Source organism: Netta rufina (assembly GCF_964035555.1).
Source record: "Netta rufina genome assembly, chromosome: 10".
In the NCBI taxonomy this organism is placed as follows: domain Eukaryota; kingdom Metazoa; phylum Chordata; class Aves; order Anseriformes; family Anatidae; genus Netta; species Netta rufina.
This window is the reverse complement of record NC_140133.1, coordinates 8,025,625-8,045,640: the sequence shown is the minus strand read 5'-3', so window position 1 is coordinate 8,045,640 and position 20,016 is coordinate 8,025,625. Positions and strand designations below refer to the sequence as shown.

Here is a 20,016-nt window from a genome sequence, read left to right as displayed (position 1 = left end):
AGGGCCCATTCGGGATGCTGGGGCCCGTTGGACCGGGAGAGGGACCCCGCAGTCACCCCTGAGAGGAGAGGAGTCCTCGGTGCTGCTGCTGGGACAGGAGCAGCTGTGCCCAGGAGGTCCAGAAATGGCACCGCTCTGCCTGGGATGTGATGTGGCTCGCTGGGGAGGGGACAGCAGGCAGGGGAACAAGCAGAGGATGTGCCATGCACGGAGCAGCATCCTACAGCAACGAGACCGTGGCTGAAACAAAGCATCCGCTTCTGCTAGGGGCATGTCAGAGAGGTTCCCAAGCTGGGAACACGTCAAAAAAGGGACTTGGGAATTACGAAGGGGTTGGACAATGTGTCAGCGATGGACTTTAGCTCTCTGTAGTCACTTCATCAAAGTGGAAGGCAAGAAGTGACTGCATCCTGACCGATCACAGCCGGCAAGGGGAACAAAGCTCAGCTAACAGGCGCTGCAAGCTGGCAGGTGAAGGAATGAGGAATTTCCCTGACCAGGAGCAGGAGCAAGGCACATTGAGAGCAGAGAGAAGAGCTGAGGCTTTCCAGCAGCAAGAGCAATACGTGGCATGGGGACTAGGGAGCACCCTGCCTCGGAAAGCACCCTGTGGTGCCCTGCGGATGAGGCAGGAGCTCTGTGGTCCTACAGGGCCTCTGCCAGCTCGTGCTGCGGCGCTGCTAGCACCCAGGGAACAGCCGGGATGGTGACAGCACTCCTCCTTCACTACCCCCCACCTGCACGCTCTCCTCCTCTGCTGCGGAGCGCACAACCTCCGCCAGCCACCCCAAAATCCCACGAAAAGAGGCCAGCTCCCACCCTGCAGGGGGTCCCAGCTGTCCGGGAGGGGTGGCACTGAGGCTGCAAGCCCCAGAGGACACCCGGAGAAGCAACTCCCTGCCTCTCCAGCTGCCTGCGGGGCTCCGGGGACGGGCGACACCAGCCTGCCCGCTGCGTGGGGCTCGCTGGAGCGGCGCACGTGCCCGCAGCCTGCCGCAGAGAGCTAATTAAACCCGAGCCAGAATAAACGCTGCTGGAAATGGCAGGATGTCACGGCTTAATGAGCAGCTCTCCGAGCCACTGAGGACGGTCACCCCGGGGGAACGACTCCGCAGGGGCTCCCTGGCGCTGTCCCCAAGCTGCCGGGGGTACCTGGGAGCAGCCGCTGCCACCTCCCCAAAATCAGGGCAGGGAGCCCAGCGTGCTGGCACCCCGAGGCTGGCACGGGGCACGCGCAGGCAGCCAGGCTGGGCCAGCTGGAGGCTGCTGGAAAGCAGGGGGGAGGCAGCGAGGTGGCGAAGCCAAGCAGGGAGCCAGGAGGTGCAGGAACACCGCCCCGCACAGCGCCGCGCAGCCCTGCTGGCAGCAGGGAGAGGCTTTGGCAGGAGCTGTTTGGAAAACAGCACTCAGGAGGGCCGCTAAACAAGCCCAGCCTATCCCTTAAATAACCTGCACTTGCAAAACAAGCCAGCGAGGTCTCTGGGGCTTCTCCGAACGCAGCTCCTGGCAGCGAGGTGCTGCCAGCCAGCCCCCCGGGCAGCAACACCGCTCGCCTGCCCTCTCCTGAGATCCCCAGGCAAAAAAAAACCCGGCACCTTTACCCCGGCACAGCACCACGAATCCCTTCCCAGCCCCTTGCCCCTTTCTCTGCCACCCCAGAGCCCTCTTTGCACCCTTCCCCTGCTGCTCCACACCTCCTCCCTCCGCTCCAACTCCTGCTGACTCCCCTTGAACCAGCCCCATCACCCTGTCCCCCTTCACACCCTCTTCCCCTGTCAGGGACGTGGGGAACCCCGCGCCCCATGCCTGACCCCCATCTCTCAGCACCAGCAGCAAGCAGGCGCAGCACCAAGCAAATAAATAAATAAACAAATAAACGAGGCAGCTCCGTCTCGTCTGGGGTTGCTCGAGGGAAGCGGGCAGCCGGGGGTGGGATGGAGGATGCTATTTGGAGCAGCCGTCTCCATGGCAACCCCCATTCCCACCACAAATTGGGCACAGGTCGCCCGTTTCCATCAAAGTTCCCCCCCCCCCTTTTTCGCCTTCCCTGTCCCTAGGTTGGGAGGTGCAGGAGCAGGGTTTTACAGGAGACACAGGTCCTGGCCAGCGTGGTACAACGCCAGTGCCACAGCGCTGGGTTTTGGGTTCCTCCGGGCGCACCCCAAAACTCGCCAGGGCTGACCAAAGCTCTGCTCCCTGCATGGCTGAACACCTCCTGCAAACCCAGCAGGGTCAGTGACAGAGGTAGGTTCACCCAAGAGCACTTTGCCTGCCCTGTACAAAGGGAAAGACAGAGCTCAGGACGCATCCCCTCCTTTTTGAGCACTGCTCTGGATGCTGCGTAGGATTCCAAGGGATTATTTTATTCCAAAAGCGGGCGTCCTCCTTAGAAGCTGCCAGGTGCTCCCAGAAGGACCCTTTTTGGCCGTAACAACCCCACCTCCAGCGGCACACACCTTCGGGGCAGGGCCAGCTGCACCCACGGCTGGGGTTTGGGCACCTCCCGGGCAGCCCCCGGCCCGCTGCAGCCCGGGGGCTGGCACCCAGGCAGCGCGCCCGCAGCACGGCGCAGGCTGGGAGATTCGCACGGCTCCCCCACAGGGCTGGGAGTTTCGCCAGGAAAAGCAAGTTTATAAATAGTGCGCTTCCACACGAACGAACGAACGAAAGCGGCGCAACTCGGCAGGCAGAGAAGCCACGAGCTGAACACCGTCCCCTCCCCAGCACCCTGCCCCAGGAGCGAGCCAGCAGAGGGGGCTTCAGGAGGCCCCGAAGCAGGAGGCAGCTGCCTGTGGGCCCCCAGAGATGGGCTCTGCAGCACGGCGAGCTGCCAGAGGTGGTGGCACCCAGGGCAGCCACGTGTCTTCAGGGCCAACGGCCTCCGATTTCAGCGGTCTGCTTGGAAACGGGTCTCGTGAGGGCCAGAAAGCTGTTAACTTCTCCCTCCTCGCCGTACAGGCGAGGCTGGCAGCTTAAAGAGAGAAGTTTCATGGCATAACACGCGGCACTGAAGGGGCACGGCCTGCCAGGTCCTAGCAACAAGGCAGAACTTCATGGAAAACCAGACAGCTCCGTGCTCTGGAGCAGAGCAGCAAGTCAGCAGAGGAGAATCTGCTTTAAACACAAGGGCAGAGCAGACAAGGAGTGACCAGGAGGCCACCCCGCTGGGGGACAACCTGACAGATGGCACAAGGAGATCTTAACGGCATCGCCCAAGGGAAGGCCAGCAGGAGATGATGGTTCAGAGCAGCCCCATCAGCTGCTGGCAGGATGCTGGCAGCTTCTGGGGGTCCCCTGCACGCCGCTTACCTTGATGTAGGTGTCGAGGGCGGGGTGGACGCGGTTGACGGCGAGATGGATGGACAGCGGCGTGGTGAACGGGAAGCTCGCCATGACCACGTGGCTGGGAGTGGGGAAGGAGAAGATCTTGAAGCCGTACTTCTGGAACTGCCGGATCTGCTCCTCCGTCGGCTTCGCGTCTCCCTCGCTCAGGATTCGGCCGATAGCAAAGCGACACTTCTCCGGGGAGACCTGGCCAAGGGGGAGAGAGCAGCTGAACGCCAGCCGAGCCTCCCAGCAAGCAGGTGCCCGCTCCCAACCACGACCGAAGCTGTTCCACGCAGAAAAAATCTCTCCTGACCACCCCCACGGTGCCCCCTCAGTACAGTGCCCTGCTTCAGGGGCAGGGAAACCACAGCTCAGGTGCACGTTTGGCTGTGGCCCGCTGCAGGAACATGCTGGGAACAGGAGAGCCTGGCAATTGCCCCCTGAAGCTCTCCAGCCTGCTGGGTGGACAGAAGGCAGGGTGGCCAGCAACCAGGAGTGGCTGACACCTGGCTGCCTTCGGCCAGGGAGAGCTGGAGGACTTAAGCCTCCAAACTCACGCTGTGTAAGGTGGCAGAACTCACCGGGAGCCACCAGGACGCCCGAAAGCAGCAGCAAGACAGACAGACAGGCTGGGGAACCTGCATTGTGAGGCTCTCGCGGGGAGACAGAGGCAGAGGGAGGGTACCAGCGAGGGCAGAGCGTCACCACGGCCCCGCTCCAGCCCCACAAGGGTCTCAGTTCCCAGAGGAGGCTCCCCAGTCGTGCCTCCAACTCCACCCGTGCCGAAGCTCCGGAGAGGAAATGTGAGCAGAGGCAAAGATGAAGGAAGAGAGCAGGCCGCCAGGAGCAGCAGCATCCGTCTGCGGGCGAGACAGCTCGCTCTTGCCCTCGTGTGCTGCAAGAGAGAGCTGCAAACGGGCTCTGCTGAGCGCCGCGGTGCTGGGGCAGGAGAGGGCGTGATTTGTCCCAAAGAGAGCGGAAGCCCAGGGAAAAAGATCCCCAGGGGAAGACCCGGCTGAATCGAGGAGAGTCAGCCCCACAAGACAGCAACTTTTGCTCTGCTGAGCTGCACAGGAGATGAGGCCGGGGGTGGCATCCATAAGGAGACAGGAACGTGGTCAACGGCAAACGTTCATCTGCCTCACCCTGCAGACACTGAACGGTGGGAGCAAAGCCCCTCCTGCACCAGGAGCATTTCAGCCTTGGCCATCAAGCCCCAGCAGGCGAGAGGCCTCAGCATGCACCCCGAGCTTCAGAAGTGCATGGCTGGAGCAGAGAAGCCGCCTGCCCACCCGCCCGCCACATCCCGGCCCTGCTGAGGAGCTATTTTTGTCCCTGCCAGAGGTGGGAGAAGCCCTTTGGGCTGCTAAATATTGAAAAAAAAAAAAAAAAAAAAAGGGATATTAATATTAATCTCGTCCATTAAGACGCATCAAACCGCGCTGGCAGGGGTTCTGCAGCACTCCAAGCCACCACGTGGACACCCAGGGGGGCACAGCCAGGGATGCTGCGGGACACACGGGGCACCTCTGCTGCCTCCTGCCCTCGGGTCTGCTTTTGGGGCCAGGTCACCACCCGCAAGGCCAGGAGGGTGCTGCTGCCCTCCAGGGGGACCTGGGCAGGCTGCAGGAGCAACCCCAGGCCCCAGCACGTGCTGGGGAGCAGCCAGCTGGGAGGAGACCCAGCAGGAAAGGACCTGGGGGGGCTGGTGGACACCAATGTGAGCATGAGCCAGGCTTGTGCCCTGATGGCAAGGGTGGCCAGCGGTGTCCTGGGCTGCATTAGGAGCGTTGCCAGCTCATCAAGGTGATCCTGCCCCTCTGCTCAGTGCTGGTGAGGCCACGCCTGGAGAGCTGGGTCCAGTTCTGGGCTCCCCAGGGTGAGAGAACCACAAACAGACTGGAGAGAGCCCAAGGAAGGGTCACAAAGATGCTGAAGGCACTGGAGCATCTCTCCTGGGAGGAGAAACCATCAGCAGGGCAGGAACAGATGCATCTACACCACGTCCCTGGGGTGGGACAGTGCCAAGCACGGCTCTGCTCCCTTCCAACAGCTGCAGCTGCTTCACCTGCCAAGATAAGGCCCCTCCAAGCCACATTTTCATGGACGAGCATCTAAGCAGGTCCAACCTTTGGGAGCAAGAAAGCAGAGGCGGGCACTACCCAGCCCAGGAGGGCTCCCAAAGCAGGGCCAGGCACTCCAACACCCTGCGGTGCAGCAGCACGGAGCCAGAGCTCTTGGCCCAGCCGCTGTGCCCCCTCCGAGCCCCAGCACAAGCACCCAAACACATGTGCAGGGCCACAGGCCCCTCCTGGCACTCCTCCCTTGCAGCATTCTCCCAAGGTCACACCAGCTACTGCAGAATTACTGGAGAGCCAGGCTGTCCACAGAGGCCGGTGCCTGCACACTGCTATCTGGAGGCCCCGGTGCCACCCAGAGCCAGCAGCCACGTCACTCGTCCCCCAGCAAGTTATGATGCTGCTGTCACTCTCTGTGTCTCCAGAGCACTGAGCTCTCACCAGTAGCACGTGTTTGCTGCTCGCCTCCCCACCTGAAGCAGGCTGTGGAGCCCCTGTTTCATCAGCCAGGAGCCCTCAGCACTCGCCTGCTGAGGTTTCGGTAACAACTGTCAAGGGATGAAACGACTACGGGGAGCTTGGAAACACCAGGGAACGGCAGAAACAGGAGGAGGAGCATGGATGGGGACACAGCAAGCTGAAGACACCAGCTGCCTGGAGCCACAGAGCAGAAGGAGCCTTGGCTGTACTGCCTGCTGGCAGGTCCATCGGGGAACACATCGCCATGGGACCACAGGCACTGGGCTCTGCCCCGTAACCAAAGCAGGGGTACAACTTGCTCAGCAGGAGCCACCAGAGCTTTGCTTTGCCCGTTCCTTCCAGCGAGGGGTATCCAAGACACCACCTGCCTTCAGATTGCCCCTCGCAGACCTGGAGACCTCACGAGCCCCAGCACTCACCGAAGGAGGGTGAGCTGCAAGTGCCCGAGGCGGCACCAGGGAGGTGCCCGAGCTGCAGACCCGTGCAGGCAGAAGCTTACCGTGTGTGGATTGTCGTAGTAGACGCCGATGGAGCAGAGCTTCGACGAGATGCTGCAGCCGTCTGTGAAGAGCTGCCCCGATTCGCCATAGGGACCCACTCTGAACTTGTAGGCCAGTGTGATGCTGCCGATGGGCGGCGAGCCGGCGCTCACCACCACCTCTGTGAAGAGCCCCGAGTAGACAGCGAAGCCGAAGACGGTCAGCAGCAGCAGCACGACCAGCACCGCGATCAGCCCGAGGAGCACCCAGTCGGACATGATGGACACCTGGTGCTTCATAGGTCCTGCACGACAGCGGCGAGAAGAGAGGGAAGAGCGCGGGAGTTAAGCTTGCGCTTGGACAAAGCATTCAGCAGAAAGATCCCCGGTCGTGCTCACCTGCTCCCGCTTGGTCACCAGACACCAATTATATTGCTTTGGTGCCTCCCAGGATTTCTGTGTTTATAGGGGTGGGGACAGAGAGGCGCCAGCCCCATTGCCCAGGAACCAGCGAAGCTGCTCGCCTCCAGCCTCACACCCAAGGGAGATCGCAAGCAATCTAGCGAGCCCCTGTCACTGCACAGACCACGAGCAGATGTACAACACTATGCTAAAGATTACGGGTCCTTAATCAAGTAATTTATTGCTTACACACACCAGACCCTGCATCGTGGCCAAGGCAGCCCCACTGACAAAAAACCTCGAGCCCAGGCCCTCAAGGGGCTGAGCAAGGAGCTGCTTCAGAGCTCAGCCCCATGTGCGGGGATCCAGGTGCACAGGGAGGCTCAGGAGGAGAACAAGACCCAGCTAGAGAAGCATCCCCAACAGCTGGGATGGCTTTTTTCCACCCAGAAGTTTTTAACACCCTAGCCAAGGCTTCCCATTTTGTTTGGCATCTTTCTTCCCTCGCGCTTGCCTGCGTGGCACAGCAGCTGGGGGAGCAGCTCCCCAAAGGTCCTGCCCGCAGCACAAGGGAGCCGTGATGGGGCCCAGCAGGCGGGAGCTGTTTGGAGCTGTTTGTGCTTCGCTCTCCCCTGAAACCCAGCGCTGGTGACAGAGGCTGTGCACGACGGTCCTGGGGGACTGCTATGAGGAGCTAGGCTCCAAACCCAGACCGCAAACAAGCGCTTCACCTTGAGCTCTGCCCGATAAACACGCTCAGTCCAAAACAAGCTTTTCACCTCGGTCACAGCAGGCTGGGCTTTACCAGGCACCAAAAGCCACATCCCGGTTAGGGGCACGGGTGGCCCCGGGAGGGGGGGGGGGGGAAACGGGGCTGGAGCCCCGACCCCGCTCACCTGGGCTGCGGGGCGCTGAGCCCGGCGGCAGCGCGCGGCCTCGTCCCCCCGCGTCTGCAAAACAGGAAAAAAATAAAAATAATCGATGTCAGCACTTCCTCCGGGCTCCGCACAGCCCCAGCCACCAGCTCTGCCGGCACAAAGTCCCCTCACAGCAGGGCCACGGCGCTGCGGGCCCGGGCACGGGGAGAGGAGCCCCGGGGGCCGGGGGGGCAGGAGCCGGGCACGGGGCAGCTCGGAGGGGGCAAGACCCGGTCCCACCACGGCTCCGGCTTCACGGGGACCCCCCCACGGCAGCCACCAGCCCGGAGGGAGAGGAGCCGGCTCGGCTCAGCCCGGCTGGGCCCAGCCCGCAGCCACCGGCCCGGCCTCCCGGAGCCGGCCCCGCACCGGGAAGCGCCGCAGCCGGAGCTCGCCGCCGGCCCCGGGCGGCCCCCGGGTGGCACCGCCACCGCTGTCCCCGTCCCCCTTCCTCCACCCCCGGGCACCCACCTCGGCCGGGCGAGCTCCCCGCTGCGGCCCGCCCCGCCCCGCACCCGGGAGGGGCTTCCGGCAAGCGGCAGGGGCTGGGCGAGGCGCTGAGGGGACGGGAGCCCGGGGATGGCGCTGAGGGACGGGGGGACGCGGGGTGAGGGCAAGAGCGGCGCCCAAAGGGGTCCCTGAGGCAGTGGCGCCGAGCTGCAGGTTCAAGGGGGCTGAGGCAGCGCTCGCAGCTCTCCGGGGTGAGGGTTGGAGGTCCTGTGGGGAGCTCTGTGGTGGTCCTGTGTGGGGTCAGGAGCTGGACTCCGTAGCCCAGCGGCTCCCTCCCAGCGCATGGTGTTCTGTGAGCCTGGGGTTCACCTCCTTCATCGCGTGGAGGGGCCCTGGCTCCAGCCCAGCAGTGATGCCCCGCATGTGCCCCAAATCACAGAATCACAGAATTTCTAGGTTGGAAGAGACCTCAAGATCATCGAGTCCAACCTCTGACCTAACGCTAACAGCCCTCCACTAAACCATATCCCTAAGCTCTACATCTAAACGTCTTTTGAAGACCTCCAGGGATGGTGACTCCACCACTTCCCTGGGCAGCCTGTTCCAATGCCTCACAACCCTTTCAGTGAAGAAGTTCTTCCTAACATCCAACCTAAAACTCCCCTGGCACAACTTTAGCCCATTCCCCCTCGTCCTGTCACCAGGCACGTGGGAGAACAGACCAACCCCCACCTCGCTACAGCCTCCTTTAAGGTACCTGTAGAGAGCGATAAGGTCACCCCTGAGCCACACAGGGCTCCACACAGCCTCAGCACCGCCCTCACAACCCCCACTGGAGGACTCCTGCCCAAGCTGTGGCCCAGATCCTGGCTTTCCCTCCCTGGCTCCCCGTCCCCTGCTCCCACCCTCCCATCTATATCCCATCAGGGTCACGGAACCGTTTAGGCTGGAAAAGGCCTTCAGGATCATCAGTGTGGATGGATCGAGTTCAAGCATAGCTGAGCATCCATCCTGCCCCTCCGTTGTGTCTTTTTCTGCTAGGGGAAGGTGAGCTGGGCCTGCTGGAGTGCACTTGACACGCAATGTAAGCAAATGTACCTGGAAAGGATGCTTACTGCCTTGGGCATGTGGTGAAAAACAGCTCGAACAGCATGGAAAAACCCACCCTAGAGGGGCAGGCAAGAGGTCGGGACAAGTTGCAGCTCCAGGGAATTTCCAAAACAGCAGGACTCTATCCAAACTCCTCCCTGGCCTCCTGCAATACAGCAGCTCCACACCAGCACTGATAAGCAGAGACCAGCACTTGGTCCCTTCAGACAAGGATGGCTGCAAGGAGGGCAGCGCAGACGCACGGAAAGCACCCACCCAGCGGCGGGGAGGCTGCCTGCAGAGGCTGAACTTTCTGAGCCCCAAAGCAATGTTCCTCAGAGCAACCCAGGGACGCGGTGTCACTGTCCCTAACATGACCCGGCTGCCCCCAAACTTCCAGGATTTGCAACCAAACTGCTGCAGTGTTCAGATCCACATGAACCTGAACAGGGTAGGATCCCCTCACCAAAGCAAGGCCTGTGCAGCATCCTGAGCAGCAGAAACTTCCAGCAGCAAGACCAGGAGGAATTGTCTGTTCAGAGACCAGTCCTTTTTGGTCCGATGCACGGCACCCTAAGATTTCTCAATCAATTTCCCATTTTATAACCTTTACGTAACCAGGCTCCTTGCTCCTGAAAATAGCTTTTCCAAATCCTTCGGTCAGATGGGGGTCAGTAGGATGTTCCCAACCCACTTTTATTTCGAACCAATGCATTGGTTCAAAACTAAACCTTTACGCACGTTTATACTTCATTATCTGGTGAGTTTAATTATTTAAAATACTGCAAGGGGAAACACCTCATTGTGGCTTTCATTTTGCTGGGATAAATAAAAGAGAAAACCATTCATACAAATCAGTCCCCATTCCCTTTTTCTACACCTACTCCATTTTGACTAAGTATTTTGGAGTGGGAATGCCTAGAATTAGACATATTACTCCAGGCGTTTTGCTAGGCCCTTGGTCTTAATCCTGACTTCTGTCACGGGGAATTTCCACGGATGCTAAAAGCCAACCTGCGGGAAGTTATTGAAGAAAACCAGTTGCAGGCTCTAGCCCATGAGCTCCTCCTTTTGCTATCAATGCAGATCAGGATGTCGCACCTCTGACTGCCAGCTACTTACTGAGAAACTAAGACATTGTTTTACTTAACAAATCATGACAGAGTTTTCTTCTCTTTCTTTTAGATGTCACATCTCCCCTGGTGGCTACTGGGGGAGCAATCAATCGGTCAGCAACCGCATTTGGACGTGGCTTTGATTTTCTACGTAGATCACTTGCAAGTTTGGAGGGATGTATTATCCAGCATCGAACTCCCTCAAAAACAATTCTCAATTCTGCACTCTCAATGTTTGTGCCTCCTGCTGTGTCCTGTATCACACAGGCACATGAAGAATGGGTTTATGCGCACCTTCTCCTGGTGGAAATGTATTTTGTAGGGCCATTTGCATTGAAATATTCTCTAAATTTCTCCTCCCGGGGCATGCCTTCAACTTTCAACATCTCAGCACCAATTGTGTACTTCCTTCTTCACCCTGAGTACAATCTTATATTGTCTTTGAGCTACAAATGAATACAAGTATACAAACTAGGCTTTTCTGCCTTCTTTTTTTTTAACCCACTTTCTTCTACGTGAAATTTAGGTTTAGATTTTTTTCTTTCTGAAAACATGACACGTTACCCAGAATATTCCTCCATTTTCCATCTAGACAGAAGACGGAAAGCACAAACTTGCTCCAGTCTGTCAGCATTTCTTGTTCAGCTTTACAAGAGCGATTGAAGGAACAACGAACAGGTACACCTGTCTCAACCTCAATTGCTAACTTCAAAACTTGAAAATGAAGCTCTTACAAGCAGGTAGTGGTCCTGGTATTACTACACGCATGTAAATAGTGCTTTTAAAAAGCTCTCTGTCAGCTGTGTGAAGAATTACACTACAATAGCAATTCCAAACTTAAGGTTGACAGACATTTTAAAGATTTTCATCTCCCTCCTGGCAAAAAACTCTCCTGAAAAAAAAAATAATTCAGGAGCCTCTTCTGGCTAAAGAACACCCGCAGGGTTCTGCTATGAACCTGAGGAGTGGGAACTCTTCCAAGTGGACATCGAGAGTTCCTGATTAATCACACCCTTGTATTATAATATTATATTCACACATGTGAATACAATAATATTATATTCACACCCGTGTAGGTTACAGTGTTGCTGTATTGATGCCTATTCAGTCAGAGGCATCTCCAGACATATTTTTAAGGCTAAGGTAAACCATGCCTCAGTTTTGTCTCTGCCTTTCCTGCACTAGGAATCTAAACAACAAACTCAGGCTCAAATATCTGAGGAAAATGGAAAGAATTCCACCCATTTTGGTGACTCTTAGAGAAAAAAAATATACCTGCTGTGTAAGTGATTGCTCAGAATTGCTGGGGTTTGTTGCAGTCTCAATAGAGAAAGCTGGAAAAGGGTAAGGACTGAGATCCAGCCCAGAGAAAAGACAGGAGAAGCAGTGGAGGACAAACGTGTAACATGTCATGAATATTTTGTGACACTTCAGTGCAAAAAAGCCCAGTCATAAGGGACCAATCTGGCAGAAAGTACATAAACTGCTGATGCACATTTTCTGCTGACAGTAGTCAGATTTTCTGACCAGGATATCATTCAGAAACTGCCACTCTCATCTGCAAAGTCAGAAATTGAGGCGAGGTGAATTTCCAAATAAAGTTTTATTTTGGCTCAAAGTTGCCCAGTGCTTTGCCTTGACATTGGCAGGTAAAACAGTTTCTCAAGAAGTTTTATGAGGCCATTCTGAGATTTCACTGGTCCTTACTGCCCCTCAGGGGTCAGTCTAAAGCTGAATTTGTGGCTGAGAACAGAAAACTGAAAATCCCCAAGGACTCTCTCAAGCTTTCCTGAAAAATCCAAGTTCAATTTGGGTGGGCTCTGCCTTGCTTAGGTCAGAGCTGCTCCCAGGGGGGCTGCAGAGGTGCTCACAGCCAGGCGTTCAGAGGAGAGATGGCAGATTACTCAGTGGCTGTGGAATGATGGCTTGCCACCTCTGGGGACAACTCTAGGGACACTGTACCTACACATGACCGATGTGAGCCTCAAAGACACTGATGAATATCACTGCACAGGGTCTTCAGCCCTGGAACACAGGCTTGTACACGCTGACATGGCTGAGGTGCCTGGTGGCAGCAGTTAACCCAGAGCCATTCACCAGAAGGATGGCATCCAGTTAGCACCCCCTCGCCCCAAGTACTTCTCCCACATTTTTATCCGTTTACTTCAGTACCAGACCTATTTTTGTGAAGAAATACAACATTGTGCAGAGGCTGGGGAGGCCCAGTAACACACATCCCACAGAGACTTATTCCAAAACTCAGAAAGCTGGAAGCAAGGTTTTTTCCCCATTTAGCTACAAGACCTTTTCTCCCACTATACAAGAGGGCAAGTCTTTTGTCTTTGCAGTATTTGCTCCTGCATCTTCTGCTTCTTGTCCATATATATATTTTTTAAAGAGAACATGAAAGGATTGCATTAAGTCTTTAACTGAAAAAGGTATTTTTCCAGATAGATACAGTCCTCTTACTTACTGAAACTGAAATATTCTTCTAGGAAACTCAGCATGAAATTGAGTGATAAAATGCCAAATTTATGCCTCAATTTTTCTCAGGGAACTTTTTATGCAACTATACATTAGTCTGAACTGAGTTGCCCAAAATAAAGTTTTCTGTTTGAACTGAGTGATTAATTTTAAACTCTTCTCATATCAAATAGTCTAGCAATTCTCTCTTTACGATTCCCATATTTCAACATGCACAATTTTAGAGGAAAATTCCATTCTGAGTTCCAAAAGCTTTGAATTCACAAGCATTTTATTGTGTCAGGGACAGAATGCTGGCAAATTGACGTGGTACTTCCCTGGAAATAAGTGATCAAGTGAGCTGATGTGAATCAGTCACTGCTGTACAAGGCATACAAGATTTATCATCAACTCAAACCATCTCAGAAGCTGGTGCACCTACGAAGGTGAAGGCAAGACTGCTGATTTCTAGAACCAGTACCCTGGGGAAAGTTGAACAGGATTTGTTAGTGTCAGGTCAGAGGCTGGACTCTGTGATCTTGGAGGTCTCTTCCAACCTGGATGATTCTGAGCTGAGAAAAAAGATTGGTTCATATGGCATTTGGTATTACTTCCTCACTTGTCTCATCTAAATCTCTCCTCTTTTAGTTGGAAGCCATTACCCTTATCCTATCACTGCACTCCCTGACAAAGTGCCTCCCCAGCTTTCCTGCAGCCCCCTTTAGGCACTGGAAGGCCACTGTCAGGTCTCCCCAGGGCTTTCCATTCTCCAGGCTGAACAGCCCCAGCTCTCTCAGCCTGCCTTCATAAATCCTTCTCTCTCCAAGGCTGCTCTCTGTTTCATCACCCAGCCTGTGTTTGTGTTCGGCACTGCCCCAGCCCAGGTGCAGGACCTTGCACTTGGCCTTGCAGAACCTAATGAGTTTCACCCAGGCCCACCTCTTGAGCCTATCCAGGTCCCTCTGGATGACATCCCCATCCCTTCCCTCCAGTGTGCTGACCACATTACCCGCTGACTGGTCCATCCATCAAATCCGCACCTCTCCAGTTCAGAGACAAGGGTATCACGGGGGACAGCATCAAATGCTTCCTACAAGACCAGGTCGGCCACATCAGCTGCTCTTCCCTTACCCGTGAATGCCCTAACCCCATCGCAGAAAGCCACCAGATTTTTCAGGCACGATCTGCCCTTAGTGAAGCCCTGTTGGCCGTCACCAGTCGCCTCCTTATTTTCCATGGACCTCAGCAGAGTTTCCAGGAGCATCTGCTCCATGACCTTGCTGGGCACAGAGGTGAGACTGGCCTGTAGTTCCCTGGGTCTTCTTTTTCTCCCTTTTTAAAATGGGGATTGTGTTTCCCCTCTTCCAGTCCCTGGGAACTTCACCAGACTGCCACAGCTTCTTAAGTGTGACAGAGAGAGGCTTAGCAGCTACATCTGCCAGTTCCCTCAGGACTTACAGGTCTATCTCATCAGGTCCCATGGACTTCAGGTTCCTTAGATGGTCTCAGACCTGATCTTCTCCTACAGTGGGCAGTTCTTCATTCTCTCAGCCCCTGCCTTTGCCTTCTGGGGCTCAGGTTACATAGCTAGAAGTCATCTGACATCCAAACTATCCCCACAGAGGGAGAAATAAAGCACTGTATCACGGCTAGGAAGACAGGCTGCCTTGATATTTAATTGTTGTCACCTAACTGCTGCCAGAAGATGAGCATGGTGGAAACCAGACCACAGACACATAACATGGACAGCACTTTTTCGTTAGGCTTTGGCAAAAGGCAAGTAAGAATGAATACCTGTGACTCACAAGAGCTGGGTCTGAGCCATATTTCTGAATGTAGAAAGGCTGCATCAAAGCAGCTCCAGTGTGAAGCAGAAAAAGACCTCTGTGGTACACTGAATTTAGCAACGTCACCAGGAGCTTCTGACTCAGAGCCCACTGCCCAGCCACGCGTGCACATCACCACCACACCTACCTGCCAAACCAGCACGACTCGGCTCGTGCGGAGCTCTGCCACCAGCAGCCGTGAAGCAACATCTCATGAAGAAATCCTTTTTCTTTCAGGGTTATAATTAAGCCATGCTTCGTACCACTGCTGCTGGCTGGTGTGGGAAGGCTGCCGATGAGTTGCACTGGGAGAAAAGGCAGATCGAGTCAGATCGAGATCCCGCTTCAAACCCATCCTTGTTGGCCTGAGTCAACCTCAGGCCAGTCTAGCCCAGCTTTTCTCTCACAACGGAGTTCAAGACCCTGCTGCCAAAATGTTCCTCTTCCTACCAGCTTCACAGGCCCCCCGCTCCCATTGACCCTGCAGACCAGTTATTGGGGATTTTCCCTGTACAGACGCACAAACCACACCGGACAGGCACTTGAAGCAAGACATTTAGCTGCATCCAGGCCAGCACCCACCTCCTTCAGGTCTGATTTGACATCTTCCCTCTGTGGGCTGCTCAGGAGCTAAGCCAGTGGCCAGGAGGGCATCTGCTTGCTCAGCCAGGTCACTGGTAAGCTAACAGCTCCCTCCTCTGTCAGACAGCACCAAGAGCAGCCTAGAATCTGTCCTAGCATCACTTGCAGCAGAGAATATTATTCACTCTCTCATTTTTGCACGCAGGAATGTCTCCAGGATAGTTTCCCTGGGGTACACAGACACCCAGGAACCCCCAGCCTGGTGCACTGGGTGCAGCTGAGGCTTCAGTTCTCACCCGTTCAATTTGCGCGAGCCTCGCAGCCAGCAGCAGGGCATGGTCAGCGTGCCCTTTCCCTTCCTGATGTCCCAGCACATACCAAGCGCCCTGCTCTGGTCCTTCAGGGATGTGGCTTTTGCAGGGTGCACTTTCTCATAGTACAACTCATTAGAGCTCTTCCAAACGTTTCTAAAAGAGAAAAAAAAAAAAAAGAGAACAGTCAGATAACCTTTTTCTAAATTGCACAAAAAGTTGATTTTAAATACCTTCCTGTAACTTTGAAATCTTCTCTTCTCTTTTCTATATTCTGATACTTCGCAAAGCACTATAAATTTCTGTCCAGTGGCATTATTGCTGGATCCCACTGAACACCTCTACCTGCTTTTTGTCTGTCCCACTCTGTTTAAAAACTCAAAGTTCTGGATAAATTTGGTCTTTGAGCATAAACTGAATTTGACTGGTCACTTGTTGCCTCCTAGTCAACCTGTATAGTTTTTCTGATAGAGTTTTTAAGTCAATTAACTCTCTTCACACATACCACAAGGTAAACTTGCTCGCTTTTATTGCATTTTCTTGCCCTAGCAGCTACTGTGCACTTAAAGACAGCAGAACATCATGTACGAGCTTAAAGCAAAGGTGCTATGTAGGTGTGGAAAAAGCTGAATAATTGTGAATTGAAATTCAAAGCAGCTTTCAAGTGAGGCATGAGCTAAAAGGGTTGTGTGGAAAAATAAATGACTTGCAACAAAAAGAATATGATAGGGAAATATAGGAAAGGGCTTCAGCGCTGCATCTGGAGCTGCTTGTACCCTGCCTGCAGGAGAAAGGAAGGTGGTTCAAGCCAAGAACAAGGATCAAGCTTGTAAAATTCACTGCTGTTAGAAACCATCATGCCCAAGCACCAGCCAGGGGTCTCCGGGAGGTATGGATTTCTGCATAGACATTCCCTGGTACAGACGCAAGATAAACCTTCAGGTTCAAGTAATAAATCAGCTTCCTGTGAAGAAGCCAGAAGGATCCCACCTGAAATTGGACAGGAAATACCAAACACCATGATTTCGTTCCGGTTGCTTCACCATAGGATTTGCAAGAGGACTTGCTGCATCTGGGTATGCAGGAGTCCTGCTGGCTCCGCTGTTCTTGGACAGCCTGCATGCCTCAGCACCTCGAGGGCTTCTGCACCAGGGCTTCTCACGGTGGGAATAGGGCTGTTTCCTCCTCCTGCACTCCTGCCATGGAGCTGGCTGCTCCCCAGGCCGGGAAATAGCGAGGCACCAACACCCCACACAAACCCATTGGTGCCACACCAAGTGCGCTGAGCTCACGGGATTCATTTCTCCACGCCTGTCTGAAAGCCCCATGTTCGACCAGGGGCTAGCAACTTTTTGGAGCTTCTGCCACCTCCTCTCCTGCAAACCAGAGGGTTTTGATGCTCCTCTGCCTAGGGAAGGGCAGTTCCCTGTTCTCTGGAAATCCCCTGCACTGGAGCTCTCCCTATCGCTAGGGCTGCTGTGACAGCAGTGCTGCCCCACACCATGCTGCAGATCCATTGCAAGCTGCACACCCCCCCAGAGGCACAAGCAGGTTAATTGCTGCAGTCATCAGGAAGGAGGATGCTAAAGGACCGGCCTTTGAAGTGGCTGCTTCTTTTAGGACTTCAGACAAGTGACTTGGCCTTCTGGCTTCCGTATCTGTGGGACAGGTACACAACCTAAATTTGTTAAAGCCTGAACTTGGCCTAAATGCTGCACATATTGGGGGAGAGGAAGAAGAAGGTCTTACATGGAAGAAATAGATCACCTCCTGGTTTGACTCAGCTTTTTTCCTTTTTTTCTTTTTTTTTTTTTTTTTTTTTTTAATACTGGCACCACTGGGAGAGTTCCCATTTGCTTAACTAGGCCACGTATGAGGAAACTGGGAGGGCACTTAAAATGTTTGGAGTGGCTTGACCTGCTAACTTTCATTCTTCGTGAATCTGAGCAGCCTGGGTTCAGATGAGTTTTTTGACTTTCAGATGAGCTGAACATCCAGAACAGCATGGAAGAGTTGTTGCGTGTATGTTTATATATATATATATATATATAAAACCACACACAACCTTCACACTTCTAAGTTTAAGTAGTCCTAAAGCAATAAAATGCTATGACAGCATTGTTATATTGGTAAGCATGTTTGGGAGCTGGGAAGGATATCTAAAAACAGCCTACAATACAATTAGCCAAGAGAAAATATCTGAGCAGGGTACATTATGAAAGGACTTTTGCTAAACAATATCTACTCGGACTTCTGTAAAGGCTTTTGACGTGCTCCCACACGGCATCCTGATCTCCAGACTGGAGAGATATGGACTTAATGGACAGACCATGCAGCAGGTGAGGAATTGGCTTGAAGGCTGCACCCAGGGAGCAGTGGAGGGAGGTGATTGTCCCCCTCTACTCCACCCCTGTGAGGCCCCACTTGGAGTCCTGCAGCCAGGTCTGGGGCCCCCAGCACAAGAAGGATGTGGGGCTGTTAGAGCAGGTCCAGAGAAGGGCCACAAAGTTGATCAAAGGGCTGGAGCACCTCTCCCGTGAAAAAAGGCTGAGAGAGCTGGGGCTGTTCAGCCTGAAGAGAAGGCTCTGGGGTGACCTCATTGCAGCTTTTCAGTACTTCAAGGGGGCTTGTAAAAGAGGTGGAGGGAGACTTTTTGTGCATTCAGATGACAGGATAAGGGGGAATGGCTCTAAACTAAGAGAGGGGAGATTTAGATTAGAGATTAGGAGGAAATTCTTCACTCAGAAGGTGATGAGGCACTGGCACAGGCTGCCCAGAGAAGCTGCAGATACCCCATCCTTGGAGGTGTTTGAGGACAGGCTGGATGGGGCCCTGAGCACCCTGATCTAGTGGTTGGTGTCCCTACCCATGGCTGGGTGGTCAAAACTGATTGATCTTTAAGGTCCCTTCCAACCCATATGTTCTCAAAGAAAAACCCCGATCAGCTACTGCTTTCTGTTACTTCCTCTCAAGTTCTGTTGCTTCTGGTAGCTGTAAACAGACTTGAGAGATTGCCTGACTACAATAAGTGGAATTGATTGCAAAAGTGTTCTGCAAAAGATATTCTGAGATGTATCAGCTGTTCCTGGATGTCAGCTAAGAAACCTTTTCTGCCCCGTATGAACTCTAATATTGGCAAAAAAAAAAAGTTGAAAAAGGAAACAAATTTTACTTACAGAGAGGGAGCTAGATTAAGGATCCTCATAGCCAGTAGCAGGGCTTGTTGGCTATCATCTCCATTACAAGCAGAGCTCTCAATCTGTTAAAAGCTATTCACCGTTCCGAGGGAGGAGGCAGCTCTGCCCTTATCAAGCTCCTGAAGCACTCTGATTAGCACAAGCCCACTTTAACAGTGAAAACCTGACCTGGAGCCACAGAACCAACCAAATCCAAAGAGCTCTGCCTTGGGCAAGGAGATACAGCTCTATGCACACACATGCTGCAGTCACAGCACCTGGCAGCATTCTGTAAACCAGGCCCAGAACAGAGGCCAAACTTCCTGCTGGACCAGGAAAAAAACAGCATGCCACAAGGCCCTCGGTCAGAGAGTAAGAATAAAATAAATGGCAGACAGGAACGTGACACAGGGGTTGCTGTTTGAGCCCCACTGAGGTGGTGTCCAAACCACATATGTAATTTCCCCCCAGACTTAAGACAAATGGATTTCAGTCTCGATGTACCTGTGGTGTCAGAGGTAGACATGTAGTGGGCACCTTAATGAACAAACCATCCCACACAAACCAGGCCCCACACAGTCACTGCCAGCCAAGCACCAGCAACAAGCTGCAGGCCTTAAAACAAGCTGTCACCATGTTAAACGTTAACTCTTGCTCAACTTGGTAAAAAAACAATCATTTTTCAATTCCCAGAAGGCGCTAGCACCAGAGCCTCACCTACTGGAGGAGGTTCGAGCAGTTCCTTCACCAACAGACACCAGGCAGCAGTCCACAGAAAGGCCAGGCAGAGGTAGCTGAGGGGGAAACTCAGCCAGAGGAAGAAGGAAGGAGCATGAGGCACAGTTCGAGGCTCACAGCACCCACTCCCCTCGGGGGAGCCTGGCTGCAAGAAGCTCTCCCCAGACACCAGCAGCAGCCCCACCACCACCACAGGGAGTTCGTTGGTGTCAGGGGCTGACGGCTGCCATGAGCTGCCCCCAAAGGTCCCCTCAGCAGGACCTCGGCCGGCTGAAGAAGCCTGGGGGGACACAGCAGGATGGAGCCCCCCGAGCACAAAGGGGGCAGGAGCCCATCGCTCACTTCACACCCAAGCCTCCTACAGAAACCACAGCACCCCTGCCTGGCCTAGCAACAACCACCACAGAGCCACTCTCAGCGCCGAGCTCCACCAGCAGCCCAACAACAGCAGAGAAAAGATATTTAAGTTCCTAATTAAGCTCCTAACCCGCTCCGGGCCTAAGCCCCCCTCAGAGGAGCACCAACACAACCCCTTCTCGCACACCACCCACCGCCACCCGCCCTAGCGCGGCGTAAATAGCACC

The 20,016-nt window shown here is 54.4% G+C and overlaps 1 protein-coding gene across 7 annotated transcripts in view; it reads right to left on the bottom strand.

The window, feature by feature from the left end:
• Window positions 1-19,956, bottom strand: part of TEX264 (testis expressed 264, ER-phagy receptor) — a 34,142-nt gene extending 14,186 nt beyond the window's left edge. The window contains exons 1-6 of one of the 7 annotated variants that reach the window (XM_084292535.1): window positions 19,412-19,956; window positions 15,504-15,674; window positions 14,774-14,930; window positions 7,662-7,715; window positions 6,385-6,668; window positions 3,310-3,531 (exon numbers count right to left, since the gene is read on the bottom strand). In XM_084292535.1, coding sequence (XP_084148661.1) covers window positions 3,310-3,531; window positions 6,385-6,668; window positions 7,662-7,715; window positions 14,774-14,840 — 627 coding nt within the window. In that variant the 5' untranslated portion in view covers window positions 14,841-14,930; window positions 15,504-15,674; window positions 19,412-19,956. Of the gene's footprint in view, window positions 1-3,309; window positions 3,532-6,384; window positions 6,669-7,496; window positions 7,716-8,153; window positions 8,191-14,773; window positions 14,931-15,503; window positions 15,675-18,694; window positions 18,831-19,411 lie in introns of those variants that run through there. The other 6 variants (XM_084292536.1, XM_084292537.1, XM_084292539.1 and 3 more) reach the window with 6 other exon arrangements.
• Window positions 19,957-20,016: the final 60 nt, after the last annotated feature.